This window comes from Egretta garzetta, unplaced genomic scaffold, assembly GCF_000687185.1.
Source record: "Egretta garzetta isolate BGI_Z169 unplaced genomic scaffold, ASM68718v1 scaffold898, whole genome shotgun sequence".
Taxonomy (NCBI): Eukaryota; Metazoa; Chordata; class Aves; order Pelecaniformes; family Ardeidae; genus Egretta; species Egretta garzetta.
Window position 1 is genome coordinate 97,741 of NW_009260629.1, and position 15,652 is coordinate 113,392.

The following is a 15,652-nucleotide window of genomic DNA, read 5'->3' on the forward strand; positions in this document are numbered from 1 at the left end:
GAGCCCCGGGTTAAGAAGCGGTGGAAAGGCTCGCTCAGTGCTTGGGGGGAAGCGCCGGGGGAGGTGGCAGGTCCTCGGGCAAAGCCCCCGCTGCTCTGTCCAGGGAGAAGCGAAGCGTCTGTCTCTCTCCATTCTCTCTCTCCCTCTTGTTATTTTTGTTTTCTAGGCAAATTTATTGGACGCTATTTCACTGCTGCGCTCAGCCTCCTGTAGCCAGTCCTGGCTTTACCGTCCTCTCCGCTAGGCTCGTTACGGGGCACCTGAATTATCGCAAGATAAATACCTGGCTGCGGGAGCCGGGCGTTTGCCCACGCTCCTCCCGGTGGGGGAGTCTGTTGGAACTGCTCTGTGAAGCTGCTTGTGTAAGGGCAGCCTCGAGCTGCTGGGCCTACTGGCTTTGCCAGCAGTTACTGGTTCTTTGAGTTTAACGCCCTCTGTGAGTACCGTTAATGTGCTGGTTTATTTTCCCCGTCCAGGCAGCCAGCAAACAAGCTAAATTAGATCAGGATTAATACTGGTCCCTGCACCCCACCTCCGCCCCCAGGGTGCTGCTTCTCTGAGCATGGTTGTAGCCCTTTGGCTAGTCTGGAGAGGATGTCCCGTTCAGACTGTCAGGGATTGATTTTTTGCAAATCTGGTTTCACAAGCCATGCTATCAGCTACTTTACTGCTGCTGAAATGTTATAGCAGTCTTACGGGTGACAGACCAGCAACCAGGTGTTTTTTCTGTGTGCACCAGAGCTTTGTGAAACCATGGGCCCTGGCTTCCAGGGTAAAAGAGGCAGGAGAATCGGTGCTCGTGCTCCTAAGGTGCACTCAGAGCATGTTGTGTCTCAGCTGGTCCATCCCGGTGACCTCTGTGGGGTAAAATGGTGGTATGGAGGCATTACTGGAGCACTGAGGTGATGTGCAGTGTAATCTCTGGAAGGCGATTAGCTCGTGTGTAAGAGGCCGAATGTAGGTGGCGTTCTGGTGCCCATGGTGCACACAGGCTGGAAGTGTTTTACAGAGACAGGCTCAGGTGGGGAGAGCAGAGAGTTGCCCCTGTCTGTAACGCGGGTGGGCTGAAGTCACCCTCCCGCAGGTGGGACATTGGCTCATAATTTCACTTATTTGAAGGCTGTTCTCGCTGCTGTTGACCTTTACAGAAATTGGATGAGGCCCAGAGCTTGCAGCTGTGTGTTCTGCACTAGCCAACATCTCTGGCTTATCTCCCTGTTGGCAGAAGTAATGCTGAGGACATGGGTGCAGGCACGGCTTAGCTGTGCTATCGCAAGACGTGAGAAGGTGGAAGGAAGCCGGGAGTTACCGGGGGAACCTGCAGCGGATTATCAGTCTGGCGCGAAGCCTGTGTTGTTTCACGCACAGTGGGGCAGAGTTTGACAGTTCTGCTGCGTTTTCTGGCCTTCCAGTGCTACACGTTCTTCTCTGTGTCTTGTGTTTTTTCCTTCTCATCATGTTTAATTGTACTCTTGCTCTCCTGTAAGGCTTGGAGGAAGTTCTGAACAAGTGTTTGCACTTAAGGCTTCCATTACGCATTAGGTTAGTGAAGCCGGTCAGTGCGTAGAAGTAGCAGGACACTGGCGGTTTTCGGTAACATTTTTGTGTAAAGGAGTTGTCTGTTGCCTTTAACATAAGTTTTAGGAGCCCCAAGTGAGGTGGGTGTGCAGGGCTCTGAAGAAATACTACAATAAAAGTCAATTCTTGGTCCAGAGAGATTGCTCTGAGCATAAGGAGATGTTTGGGGCAGGTGGGGGACCCAAAGGATAAGGATGCAAAAACAAATAGTGTTAGGTACTATGAGCAAATAGGGAAAGGGGAAGAGGTGAAGGCAGCTTTGTGGTAGGGAGAGGAGTGCTCTGGGGTACGGTGAAAGGTGCAGAAGATGCTTTGGGGGGAGCTGGGTGGGGCCTCTGAGCTCGTGGTGCTGTTCTGACCGTACCTCCAAGGCGACACAGCCACCCCTGGGCACAGCTTCATGTCACTCCTGGGCTCAGAAAAAAGGTCCTTGCTTCAAAAAATGTAAGAATTTGGTTCAAAATACAGAGACTTGTCAAACTAACTCTCAGGCTTGGCTTTTTGCTAATTTCAGCTGGATTTGGTGTTTCAAATACACCGCTTTTCAGTGCTGCTGTAGCAACCGCTGAGGTAGCTGCGGGAGGCCTGGCATCGCGCCACCCTTGGGGGGAAGGCCAGGACAGCAGAACGCTGGTGTCGGGCTCTGCGAAGCCTGGCTCAGCCTGAAGGGCACGGGATGGCAGTGACCTGGAGGACAGTCGCTGCAGACAGCTTCCGAGCCTGGGAGCAGGGGTGGAGGCTTGCAACCGACAGCCGCGGCACGTGCTGGTGCTGGCAGCGCGAGGCGGCCCTCGTGGCTAACCAGATGCTCTGTGGACTGCTCTTGTTGAAGATGCTGGGGACCCGTGCGGAGCCACCAGCACCGCTGCTCGGAGCGGAGCAGAGCCAGCCCTGGGCGCAGTGTGGGGGCTGAACCACCGGGCTCCTGCCAGGGCTTGCTGGCCCTGCCTGCCCTCCTCGACTGCGGCGCTGGTCTGGGGTCAGGGCAAGCTGCAGTGAGCGCTCTGCAAATGAAGTAGAGAGACTGTTCTTGCTGCCAATGTGGGGTTTCCTCCCCAGCAGCGTTTGCATTATGAGCTCTAATTAAGCTGCTGGTTAGGCACCTGGGACCTGCCCCAGGTACTTTGTGGTGGGTTTGCTGTCTCCCTAGCTTCTGTATGAACAGTGAGCATAAAAATGCTGGTCCTTTGCCTATTCATACTTTTATTCGTTATCTCCAGTGGGTGCTCTGATTAAATTCACTATGTTATAATTCAGAGCCTTCTTTTTCAGTTTGAACCAAGATCGTAATTTGCCCATTCAGACATTGTTTTCATCAGTTTCAAGAGTTTCATTGCACTAAGTGCTGCATAAACCCAGAACCTCTCTTTTTTTTCTTTAGCACTTGATAGAAATTGCAGGGGAAGAGAGCTCTCTTCTCATAAGGTTGTGAGACTCTGGAGGGCGAAGAGCTCTTATCCAAGGAGTCCTGTAATGACAAAGGAGAAGAGCCCAACGGTTGCTTGGCTGTGCAGCGAGTGCAGCTCTGTTTGCATACAAATTCTGGGTTATGGCTGGCAGTACGGACACATCCAAACCTGTGAGCCAGCTGTCAGGGGGTAAGCACAGTGCTTTGGGGCAACTGTAGCACATTTAACTTTAAGGTGATGAACTTGAACCACCACAAAGAGACTAGATCACGTTTTTAAAGTGATTGTTCTTGAACAAAAGCATGCGGGGTGCAGTCAGGCTATTCGGGCTTGAGCTTTAGGAAATGTTAGGAGATTAGTTGGGCAGGGGTGGGTTTAAGAGAAAGATTCAGTCCATCCATCAGTCTGAGGCTTTGCATTGGAAAGCCAAGTTCAGTTTGCCTGCCCACAGGGTGAGGGAGGTCAGGCACCCAGCTGCAAAATCTGGGTGGTGCCCTCTTCGAAGTCCGTGTTTCTCGTGACCCTTGTGGAGGGAAAGGTTGCTCTGTGTATACAGCTTCTGTGCTGTTGGTCTACATAGTCTGGGAGCACGCACAGGGAAAGGTGGGATGCAGTTTGATATTTAAGCCCCAGATGCCCCTGGGGCACACCTTCCCTCTGGTGTGCCCCTGGGGATTCCCAGGGCTTCTGGACAGTTGCCAGACCCAAGATGTATGTCTTGCCTTAGGACATGATACCTGGGTTTGTAGTTTGGTTTTTGCACTGTTGGTTGGCTGGTTGCTCATCCTTAGGCTTCACTGCTTAAAAGACACTTGAGAGAAACCAGGCTCTTTGCCTTGCTTGTCATGTAGTTGTTCCTGAGGCCAGCGGTGCCTTCCTGGAGCACCCCATGTAGCAAGAAGAGCAGGAAGGAGCCTTTGTCCCAAGAGAAGGTTTTCCAGCCCCGTTGTTTGTGCTCACTGGATGTGGTAATCCTGTGTCCTGCAAGGCTGCCTTTCATCAGGCTGTTTGGACAGACAGCCGTTGAGCCTGTGCCCCTAGTCACCAGGATGAGCAAAGGCAAAGCGACGGTTGGTTGATGGCATGAGCTCAGGCGATTCCATATTTGACCTCCTGGCTTCACCAGTGCATCACAGCAGCTTTTCGGTTCGCATGGTTCTTGTTTGGCAAGAACTGGGGAGGAGAGCATCTGTGGGAATGGCCAAACTCCATGGGTGACCCTGAGCCCGTTGCGTTTATCTGTGGGGGGGGAAGTCACCAGCATATCGGTACCGGTATGACCTGTGTTTCTGTAGTGACCCTCAGCTGGACAGCCCTCAGCCGAGGTGCTGGTCCATGCAATAGAGCACAGCTTGCTGCCTCGTGCTCTTTAAGGACTGTGAGCTACAACAGTAGCACAGACGTTACAGGTACTGTGAGCAGGGGGACGTGACTCTGGCTTGAGCTTGGCCACATCTCTCTAGAGGAGTTGTACTGGGATCTGAAGGGGTTTCCAGTACAGTCCTGTGGTGACAAGGCTGTGTTACTGCTCTGGCACAGAGCGCGCCATAACATTAAAGATCCATGCCCCCTCTCTGAAGCTGCACGCTCAGTAGGTAAGCTTTTGAGAATGAGAGGAGGCCTTCTTACCGTTCTTGCTCTGCCTCCAGATTTGAGAAGCTCTGTGCCAGTGCTCACAGCCTCCCTGCTCCTTTCTCCCACTTCCCTGGGGGGGGGTGTCTAGTGCAATCCCTGTTATTCCAGACTTTTGTGCTCTTTTTTTCAGGATGCGCACAACTGCATACCCGAGCTGGACAGTGAAACAGCCATGTTCTCAGTCTACGATGGACACGGAGGTAACTGCATCCACTGTTCTCTCCGGGGTCCTTCAGTGTGGCTTCTCCAGGCTGCTCAGTGGCTGCTGGGGCAAGCATCTATCTAGCATTAGAATCTTGCTCCTTCTTGGGAAGCATTTCCTTTGACAGGTATCACTGACTAGGGCTCTGAGAGTTTCCTAGGGCTTCTGGAAGGAAGGTCCTGGGTTGGTATGAAATTGAAATGAGATTTGCATTCCATCTTCTAAGACTTTTAAGACTGGCTGTTTCTTGGTGGATAAGCTGGACAGCATAGAATCATAGAATAGAATTACAGAATCGTTTAGGTTGGAGAAGACCTTCAGGATCATCTAGTCCAACCGTTACCCTAACACTTGGACTTGGATAGCCACAGAAGAGTGGCAGAAGAAAAGCTGCATGAGATTGGACCAAAGGTCTGACTCCAGTCCGCGTGCTCTGGTGGTTGCCCAGTGGTTGCCTTAGCGGCCCAAGGAAAGAGGGGCATCCGTTCCCTGACATACCTTTCCAGCTTCCATTCCCCACTCAAGGGCTCCCTGAGCTAAGGGCTGCGGCCGTTCAGCCTTACAGACAAGCTCAAGTCTTCTTGATGAACTAATTCTCCATGAGTTTGTCTAATTGCATCTTAAACCAGGTTTACATGTGTGGTGATTATTTGCACAGGATGTTTTGTATAGAACTTTATTAATTGCAAAAAGACTTTGATCTAAATCTGCTCCCTGATAATGTGACTGCAGTATCCCTGACACTTACAAGAAATTAGCTCCGTTAGCACTTCTCACTTCCATAATTTTGTACTCCATGTCCTTTCTTCTGGTCAGAAGAGTCCCAGACTTGTCTCTGGTCATACAGCTGAATCTGTGTTATTGAATAACAGCAGCACCTATTCTCTGGCCCGGAGGTCGGTTGGCATGGTCCAGCCGCACTGGTGCTATTAAGCTGCCTTAGCATTTAACATCGTGTGGCTGTGTCCAAACTGGCCGTCCCTGGTTCCTCCTAGGTCCTGAACTGTGACCAGAAGGTATGAGTGCTAACCAACTTATCCCAAAATTGCACCATGGACTGTTCTAGTAGTGCTCAGCACGGGTTATGAAATGCCTGGGCCATGTAACTCATTGGGCTGCTGTTGTTGGATGTAGCCATGGGTCCCAAACATTGCATTGTACCACAGCTCCAGCTGTATTTGTCCTTTTTTTTTTTTTTGGACAGTCTGGCTTTGCAGCATGCTTTAGTTAGGCTGTCTAGAGCCACCTATAGATTTCAAGTTACATATGTGCCATGAATTTATTGTGACATAGGTGTTTCCTGCTTTGCTCTCAGTTCTTTTCCTAACAATTCCTAGCGACATGTTAGCTGTTTTGGTGCAAATCATCTGTTAAGCTGGCATTTTTAGAACTCTGTCCCCAGTTTCTTCCAGGTCTTTCCCAAGCCGTAATAGATGGCTTTGAGCCCACCCCATGTGCATGTGGAGGTTGGTTGTCTTGTCTTTTTCTTGTGTTCTTGTCATTGGCGAGGAATTTTATCTGCCAGTATCATGGAAAAGCACAAGATCCTGCTGTAAAATTTTGCAGATTGTTTTAGTTTTGATCATTCTGAATGATCCATCCCTCCTTTTCCAGGTTATTTGTGTAGATGCTGATCAGCTTAAGTCTTCAAGGGACGCTCCCAGTAGCCATCCTCCGTTTTCAAAACTGTCGTCTTCTACCAAACCTCACTTCTGTCCCCATGGCAGCCTAGTGTGTAAAATATTTGATGGTCTGTTTGAAAGCTTTTTGAAAACCAATCAGCTGAACTGCCCGTTTCCTCCTGCTCGCTGACACCTCACAAAAGCGCTGACGGGTCGGTGATGTTCTCTGCTCTGTGTTTAACCCCTGCCCATTCCTCCCTACCTATCCATGTGTGTGCTAATTCTGTCTATTACAGTTTCTACTGTTTGCTGCGTTCACGGACCAGATGTGCTGGTCTGTAGTGTTGGGAACCCGGGTTCCACTACTCTGAGGCTTTTTGATTTATTTTTTGGTATGATGCCTATGCCTTTCATTTCTCTGACAACGGGGCGGGTTCACGTGGAAGGTTACGTACTGTGTTCATGATTTCTCATTTTCCTTTAGAACTGTGTTATCCAATTCTGCCAATTTATAAATGAGACCTTTCTTTTGCAATAGTCATAATTAAAAAGGTCAGCCTGGGTCAGTAGCTGACTAGTAGTTCTTCAGAAGATGTGGTCTTAGTCTGAAGTGTTTAGACTGAATGTTTTGAAATTATTTTCCTCCTGAACTTCATCTCAGAGTGTGCAGGCACCTGGGTGAGCAGCTGCTGATGGCCTGAAGATTATCTTTGAGAACATTGGGGTGATGGGCTGGTTTTGAAAGGCAGAGAGGGACAAAGGAAAAAGGCTATAGGGATTTAGCAACTGTTCAGCTTACTATTATTTCTTGCAGGAATTCATTTTCCATTTGTAAGCATCTAGCAGATAGGAAGATAAGTAGCAGCTAGCAAAAACTGCTCAAGAATGAATAATATCAAACTGCTCCATTCTTCAAGATCAGTGTGTTAGTCTCTCAGCTAACTGGAAGGGCTATTTCATGTGGTGGCGTTTAGAAAGACATTTGACACTCCTGTGACATTCCCATCAGCGTAGGACATGAAGTGCGTGGGCTTTGTAAAATACAATAGGGGAGATTCAAGGTAGGCATTCAGGAGAGGCATTGCTCAGAATGGCGAAGCACTGGCATGGTTTCCTACCTTGTGTGTCACATTTCCAGCGATGGAGTCTCTACAGCTCTTCCTCGGGTCTGTCCCATGTAAAATAAGGCTTTAGGGTGGGAACCTCTCTAAGCTTTACTGTAGAATCACGGAATGGTTTAGGTTGGCAAAGCCCTTGAAGCTCCCCCAGCCCAACTGTCCCCCTCCCCCTGCCATCCCACCCCCAAACCCTGGCCCTCAGCACCGCCTCTGCCCGGCTGTTAAATCCCCCCAGGGGTGGGGGGACTCGACCCCTTCCCTGGGCAGCCCCTTCCAGTGCCTGACAGCCCCAAGGGGAAGGAATTGTTCCCCATGGCCAACCTCACCCTGCCCTGGCACAACTTGAGGCCGTTTCCCCTCGTCCCATCGCCTGTTCCCTGGGAGCTGCCAGTGCAAAGAATTTAGCTGTTCTTCTGTACCTTGCTCATCTATCAGCCTTCAACTCTCCAGTAAGCTTCCCGCTCCAGGCAGGTTGGGAAAAGTTTTTACTGTTGTGTTCCTTGAAAAAGGGTGTATGGATGGGTTTGGGGTGGGTTGTTTCATGTTTAGCCTTCCATTTCACCCATCATTTTTTCTTGTATGTTTTCCCCCTGTGGACAAGACTTCCAGTTTTTGAAAGATGCTGCTGGTGTTTTGCCTTACCTGTTTGCCTTTTACTTGCCCTGGCCTCCCTGCTCCCAAATCTTGGAGAATGGTGCTCTGTACCTCCGGAACGGCGTTCCTGATCGATCTGCTGCCATCTACGCATGCTTTATCCCTTTAGCAGTTTCTTTCGTTTCCTTTTAATTTCAAGTGTATTCATGCACATGTAGCTCCCCCTTTTCCGAGGTCAACATTATCATAGTGAGGTTTTCTTCTGCTCCTGCCGGGGTGTTGGAATGCAGCAAGCCCTGTAACTTTTTTCCAGTTTGTACGCGGAGAGATGGATCTCTCGCCCTTCTCTTGGTCACTGTGCCTTCTGATCTGCCGTAGTGTTCTGCCTCCCTGACGTTGTCTCAGGGTAGGGGTTAATTCTCTGGCCTTAACGTTTTTTCTTTTCCTGTTTTGGCACAGTATTCCAACCCATAGGGGTTCTGTTACATTCGTTGTTAGCCGGTTTAATTGTTACCTGGCTCTAAGCTTTCTTTATTGCATATTCAAATGGTGTATGTCTAAGTACAGATCAGACCTTGGGTCTACTTTCAGGTAGGATGGGTTTGTGCATGTACACGCGCTGAACAAGATTTGATCTCGGAGCCTGTGTCTCTGGAGGCCTTTTTCTTGCCTAGATTCCCGCCCCGAGGCGGCTGCCCGTGCCTGCCTTCACATGTCGTGCTCCAGCCTGTGCTCCTGGAGATAGGGAGGTCGTGCCACAGTGAGATTCCAGCTGGGTCTTGGGTGCTCTGGAGGCAGCCGTGCCTGAAAGGCCGAGAGGAACTGACTGTGTTCCACGTTTCACCCAAATGTGGCTCCTGCTTTTAAGGCTGAATCAGATGCAGGTTTGGGCAGTGGCATCCAGCTGTGCAGGAATGTGCTCTGAGACCCCAACTTCCCATGTACGCTTTCACCTTCCTGCGTGGTCTTTCAGACACCCTGAACACTCCACATACTCTCTTGCAAACGAAAGCGGTCTCTTTTTATCGTTTTGTAGGAACATTAACAGTGTGCGCTCTGGAGAATCCTCCAGATATTTACTTTTTCACCGAATTCGGTGCTACATGTTCGATATTTTATTCCAGCCTCCTGAAACCTTCCTACTGCTGCGTCTGTGTCGCATTAAGCAGGAGGTGCCGCTGAGGTGTTGGCATTACTTAGCTGGATGCTACTCCTAGGAAACGTTCATAAAAGGATTTGTGGGGACTCTGAGGTTTACAGTGGGTTTCACACTGGAGACGTGGAAGATGTGATCCCAGATTTGTTGTTGGTTGTGTGTTACGATTACGTGTCAATAATCGTATTCTCTAAGTGTTTAGCGCCTGAAACTTTTGAAGTCCCTGACAGCAGAAGGCACCATGGGTACCAGGGCCTGCTTTTGTGCCTCTGCTTCTCCTCTGTCCCGCTTCTCAGGGAAGCATAGAGAAGTGGAAATTGTATTTGGTGAGGTTTTCTTTTCCCTGCTGTCCTAAAATATGCTGGTGCCAGGACTCCTGTTGTGGTTTAAAATGCACCGTGGAGTGTTGTAAGGCCTTGTCTGGAGGGAACAAGCAACAGACCTCATTCCTCCCCCTGGGGACACAGTCCCTGGTCTTGCCCGCCTTGGTGGGAGGAAGAGCCAGTGTGGCACCTCCTCACGCTTACCTTTCCGTGCTGTGTGTACGCACTCATCCTTCTCCTGCTTCCTCCTTGGGGAGGGCTCCAGAGGAGAATCTTGTTTTTCTAGGTATTCAGGTTAGAACTCTGTGGGTGAGCACCTTCGTACCCTCTGAGCATGGGAGAGGGGTACGGCCACGAGCCGTTCTGCTCGCAGAGCGTGGCCTGGCTCGGGGTGAGCTGCAGCCGATGGGGAGCAGCCGAGCAAACGGGTCCTGGGTGAAGCCTCAGCACTTTGCAGCAGCGAAGTCTTCCCTGACGTCTGTGCTGGAGCTGCACAGGGAGCAGCAGAGTTTTCTTGTCTTTGTGGCACCTACGAGCTCTCGTACAGTAACTTGCCTTTAGGTAGCCGCAGTCAGGCACGCCAGACGTTCCCAGGTCACTGTTCAGTCTCACCGTCCCTGTTTCAAAGAAATGACTTGTTGAACTGCCAGAGCTTTTCATACTGGGGCTGCTGCCTGCTTCTGTGGTGGGAGCAGGACCTTTCTCTGTGGCCTGGCTTTGAGCAGCACTACCAGGCTTGTGGAAGGCACCTTCCCGCAGTCTGGGCTCCAGCCCTGTGCCCTGCCCGCCCCAGGGGACACGCGGGGCCAAGGCTGCAAAGCTGGCGGTGGATTCTGAGGTCAAGCTACTTGTCACTGTGAAGAAAATCCCTCGTCCCTAACTGTGGCAGAAGGATCGCAAGGTTCAGTGATCTCTTCTGTCTGGCGGGTGATCAGGTGTCCACGCCGGTATTATTAGATCTGTCAGCCACCTCTGGTAGCGCAGCTTGCGCGGAGCTGCTGCCTGACCGTCAGACCCCGCTGGGCAGGGAAAGGGTGCCCTTGGCCCACGCTCACCTCCTGTCGGATACCAGGCAGTATCTGTAAGAGCAGGCATTGAGTGGGGTTGGCCAGATCTGCTTCCATGAGCCCGTGTTGGTGGACATTGCTTGTGTCCCCTCTCCACCCGCGACCCTGTGAGGCCCGGTCAGCCTTTGCTTTTTCTGTGATTGTCAGGTCCCCTTGGTGTATTCCCTTTGGAGTTCTCATTAAAATGCTGGGGTCACTCCTATTTCTCTCTTGGATCTCTTGTTTCCCTGTGATCTTCCCACACACACACACACTTTGCGTTTCTGAGAGCTCGGGCAGGTTTGAGCTTGGTCTCTTTGCTGTCCAGAGCTGCAGCACGGAACCTTTTGCAGCACGATTTTAACAGCGACTGTTTTGCAAGGTTTCTGTTGGTCATCAATGGCCACTTGATCTTGTCTCCACGGGCGTGTTTGAAAAGCCCCTGTCTGCTGTTTCTTCCTTTCTCTCAAATCCCGACGCCTCTTCGCTTCCTGCTACGTCCCCTCTCCCTCTGCCTTCACTCAGCTGATGGATAGCTCCTTCCCACCCTCTTCATCCTCTCCCCTCCATTCCCCTGTTCCTTCGCAGCGTCTGCACGTGTGTGCGTCGCTGCTCCTCGCGCCCGGCTGCCTGCCCAGCCCCTCTTTGGCCGGGGGAATGGGAGGGAAGCTGGGATGTGCTAGCAGGGACGTCAAGAGCTGGGCGGCTGTTACAGCTCTGCTGTAAGAACCATCCTTCCGTAGCCAGGAGGAAGGAGCACGCGTGAGTCCTGCCCTTGCCGAGAGCCCTCGGAAAGCCGGCGGCGTGCGGGGAGTCTTGGCTGTGAGAAAGGCTCATGCAGCGCAGTCTGAAGCACGCTCGGCCCCCCCGCCTCCCGCACTGCGCCCCGGCCCCTCTCTGCCACCCTCTGTGGCTGTCCTTTAGTTTGTTTCTCAGTTTCTAGCTCTCGTTTTTCTTTCTCGTGACCTGTGAGCCAGGTTCCTATGCCCGACGTTGTTCTTTGCCTCTCCTATAAAAACCTAAATTGCTAGATTGATCTCTCGCAAGTCACGCTGTTCCTTCTGGTCCCCCTTGCCGAGATGAGCTACAGAAATTCACAGTCCCTCACTGTTTAATCTTCTTCCTCTCTCAGTAGCACCTCCATGCTCAGACCTTCTGTGCTCTGTTGCATACCTGACACTATTAATTACGGAGCTGCTGGAGTGTTTCCAGCTTTGCAAAGTCTTTCGGCTGCTCTCGGAGAGGGTGCTCGCTTTGTGTCGCTGACTGTTGATGCAGGTTATCCTCTCTGCTCTGGGCAGCCTGGTGTCCTGGCCACCGCTCACCTCTTTGTGCTGCTCGTCAGAGGTTGGCAGTGCTCTGCCAAAGAGCTTGCCTTGACCAAACGCTTCCCTCTCCCCTGCTTGCGGTTTATACCCGTGCTTACATGTGCAAATAGAGCCTCCTAGGTAGGACGAGCCCAGACAGTTGGCCTGAGAACCAACATCTGGGCCTGAGCTCCCTTTCAGGAAGGTTATAGCATTGGCCAGGCCTGATGGGCGAGAACGCATTGAGGTTTGCCGGGGGCATCAGCGAATCCTGCTGCTCTGGAGATGCCGCCTGCTGGGAGGTGCGAGTGAGGTCCCCAGGCTCTGTTGCTGTGTGGCTTTCCCATGTCTGGGGTGGTTCTGGTTTGTGTCCCAAGATGGGCTGCAGGTGCTCAAGGGTGCGTTTTGCTTCCGGGAGGACCAGCCTCTTTAAACGATTTCTGCTCTCTTTCAGGAGAAGAAGTTGCCCTGTACTGTGCCAAGTATCTTCCTGAGATAATCAAAGACCAGAAGGCCTATAAGGAAGGCAAATTGCAAAAGGTAAGAATTGGCTCTGCCCTGAAACAAGTAAGCATCGATGCAGAGGAAAGCCCTTGCTTAGGTACCTGATGCTGATGTGCAGGGCCCCGTGCCTCTGAGGTCTGTGTACCACGTCTGCCATATTCAGCTTCCCTTCTGTGTTCCTAGGAGTGTCCACCAGGTGTCAGTTGTATCTTCAAAGACAAATATTCTATTTCCAGCTTTCTTTTTTTGCCTTCCATACTTTAAATTTCCGGACTCATTCCAGTCAAAGATGAGGGCTGACTCTTTGAGTGGTTTCAGGGGGTTGTTTTGGGGGGCAGGGGTAGCCTTTGTCAGAGGTGGTCAGTTCATGTCTTGCTTCCACCACGCGATCCCTCCATCATAATTCCCCCTCGGTACTGACGCTGATCTGGCGTCGGGTATCCTGTGGGTTGGTGCTGGGATCTGTAGCGGTGCGGGCGAGGGGAAGGCAGTTCCTCCAGAACTCCCTTGTACATCCAGACCGAGGACAGCCTCCAAAGCAGCCTTGAATCAGTTCGTGGCTGTTGCTCCAGCCTGAGACACATGCGTGTGCTTTGCTGATCCCAGGCTGGTTGTGCTCGCTGGCCGCAGCGCGCGTGTCTGCTGAGCAGAGGAGCCTGCCCGATGCACCGTTCCCCACACCGACACTGTCCTGTCCCCTGGGGGCCTCCTCCAGGCTTCCACCCGGTGTCCTGGAGAAGCTGTGGAAGTGTGGGCTGGGATGAGCAGGCTGGGGTGCATCAGGAACCGGCTGCAGGCCAGGCCTGGGGGGTGGTGATCAGTGGCAAAAGGTCTAGTTGGAGGCCAGTAACGACCTGGGTCCCCCAGAGTTCGCGATGAGGTCCAGTCTCATTTAGGATCTTCATTAACGATCTGGAGGGTGGGGCAGAGCGTACCCCCAGCAGGTGTGCGGGTGACACCGAGCGGGGAGCAGCAGCTGTACAGCAGGGGGTCATGGGGCTCTGTAGTGCAGAGGGGTCCGGATAGGCTGGAGGAGGGGGCTGATGGGGACCTCATGAAGTTCAGCGAGGGCAGGGCCAAAGTCCTGCCTCTGGGAGCAGCCCCGGAGCACCAGTACGTGCTGGGGGCCACCCAGCTGGAAAGCAGCTAAGCAGAAAAGGCCCTGGGGGTCTTGGTGGACACCAAGTTGACCATGAACCAGCAATGCACCCTTGCTGCAAGGGCGATGAATGGCATCCTGGGCTGCATTGCTGCGTGGCCAGCAGGCAGAGGCCAGGCATCCTTCCCCTCTGCCCAGCACTGGTGAGGCCACCCCTGGAGCACTGGGTCCGGTGCTGGGGTCCCCAGTACAAGAGGGACATGGACAGGCTGGAGAGAGTCCAGCGAGGGGCTGCCCAGATGCTGAAGGTACTGGAGCATCCCTCCTGTGAGGAAGGGCCAAGGGAGCTGGGGCTGCTCAGCCTGGAGCAGGGAAGGCTCGGGGGGATTGCATCCATGTGTACAAATACCTGCAGGGAGGGTGCCAAGAGGATGGAGCCAGGCTCCTCTCAGTGGTGCCCAGTGCCAGGAGGCACAAACTGGACCACAGGAGGTTCCCTCTGAGCATCAGGAAACACTTTTCAGTGTGAGGGTGACCAAGCACTGGCACAGGGAGATGCTGGAGTCTCCATCACTGGAGCTATTCAGATGGACATGGTCCTGGGCAACTGGCTCTGGGTGTCCCTGCTGGAGTAGGGAGTTGGATTAAATGGACCCCAGAGGTCCCTGCCAGCCTCAGCCGTTCTGTGATTGTGTGGTGTGCGTTCTGGAAGAGGCTCGATTGCTCAGCGTGACACGCAGGCATCGCGTAAGGAAGATGAAACTGTGCACGCTCTCATGTCTGTGTTCATATGTAGGCCCTGGAAGATGCTTTCTTAGCCATAGATGCCAAGCTCACCACTGAGGAGGTGATTAAAGAGCTCTCTCAGATGGCTGGGCGACCCCAAGATGATGAAGACGAGAAGGAGAAAGTTGCCGATGAAGATGATGGTAAGTCGGATGCCCCTGATTAGACGAGTCTGCAGCTCCAGGCCAGGGACCGAGAGCAGTTGGGCCAGGTCTCCTTTAGCAGCAGGTTTTCTGTCCAAATTTCTGAGTTACATTTCAGCTGGGGTTGAAGTGCCACCCCTCAGCACTGGTTATTGTTTTGGGCTGATGCTAGGGGAATTGTGATTCATTTGGCAGCTCAGTGCTGTGGGTAACAGACCGGTCTGTCACAGGTTTCCGTAGGGCTTCCTCCATGGGCTGCGGGGCGCTGGGACGCGTCAGAAGCCGCTGAGCTGTAGGGTGAAGCGGCGCGGTGCCCCGTGCTTGGCTCTCCCAGCTGGCGGCAGGCGCTGGCCGTGGGTCAGGTTGAAGTGGACCATGGTCTCTTCAGCAATTCTTTTTCTCACAAAGCAGCAAGTGTGCTTTTCCATCGGGCCATGAGCCCAGCCGGAAGGTGAATCCCAGGGTAGGGTCCCGCGCTGCTCTTGGCTGCCTATCTGGTGACTAGCCTTGAGGCAGATGTGGAGCAATATGGACGTCTTGACTGAGCACTGTGTTGGTGTGAAAAAGCTGAATTTGTGGCCCTTACTCTCCAGCTGATAGAGACAAAGTGTTGGGCGGGGGGAGGTGGGTGTTTCTTCCTTTTGTCCTGTACTTTCAGGAGTATTTGGGATATGGGCATTTCTTTTCCTTTTGGGATTAATTAGCAACAAAAATTATAACCAAGGGGATGTCAATAGGGAACCGGTGGTCGCTGGCTCATACTTTAGGGAAAGTCATCCTGGTTTTTGTCCGGTGCCCCACCTGGGTGATGCTGCGTTCGCTGCCTAAAGCCATTCCACCCTCTCTAAGTGCCTGGGTCTGGCTGGTTGGGATCCCCGTGGCGCTTAAGGCCCACGGGGCGACTGCTAAAACAAAAACATCATGTTCCCAATGAACAAATGCACACATGATAGCGGTCTGTCGGCTCCCCCCACTGCTTCAGATGAGCCCACGCTGCGAGGTGCTGGCCCCTCTGCCCTCCCACCTCCCAGCTCCTGTAAACGCTGACTCGGGTGGATGGTGTCGGAGCCCGGTGGCACGGGGAGGACCTGCGGGCTGCGCGCATCGGCTGTGCTTGGAAGCCGTTCCCC

At 52.6% G+C, this 15,652-nt stretch overlaps 1 protein-coding gene across 1 annotated transcript in view; it reads left to right on the forward strand.

The window, feature by feature from the left end:
- The window catches only part of PPM1G (protein phosphatase, Mg2+/Mn2+ dependent 1G), a 26,817-nt gene that overhangs the window by 5,936 nt on the left and 5,229 nt on the right, over nt 1-15,652 (forward strand). Inside the window, exons 4-7 of the mRNA XM_035900940.1 lie at nt 355-436; nt 4,753-4,822; nt 12,445-12,530; nt 14,390-14,522. Of these exons, the coding sequence (XP_035756833.1) occupies nt 355-436; nt 4,753-4,822; nt 12,445-12,530; nt 14,390-14,522 (371 nt within the window). The remainder of the gene's footprint in view (nt 1-354; nt 437-4,752; nt 4,823-12,444; nt 12,531-14,389; nt 14,523-15,652) is intronic.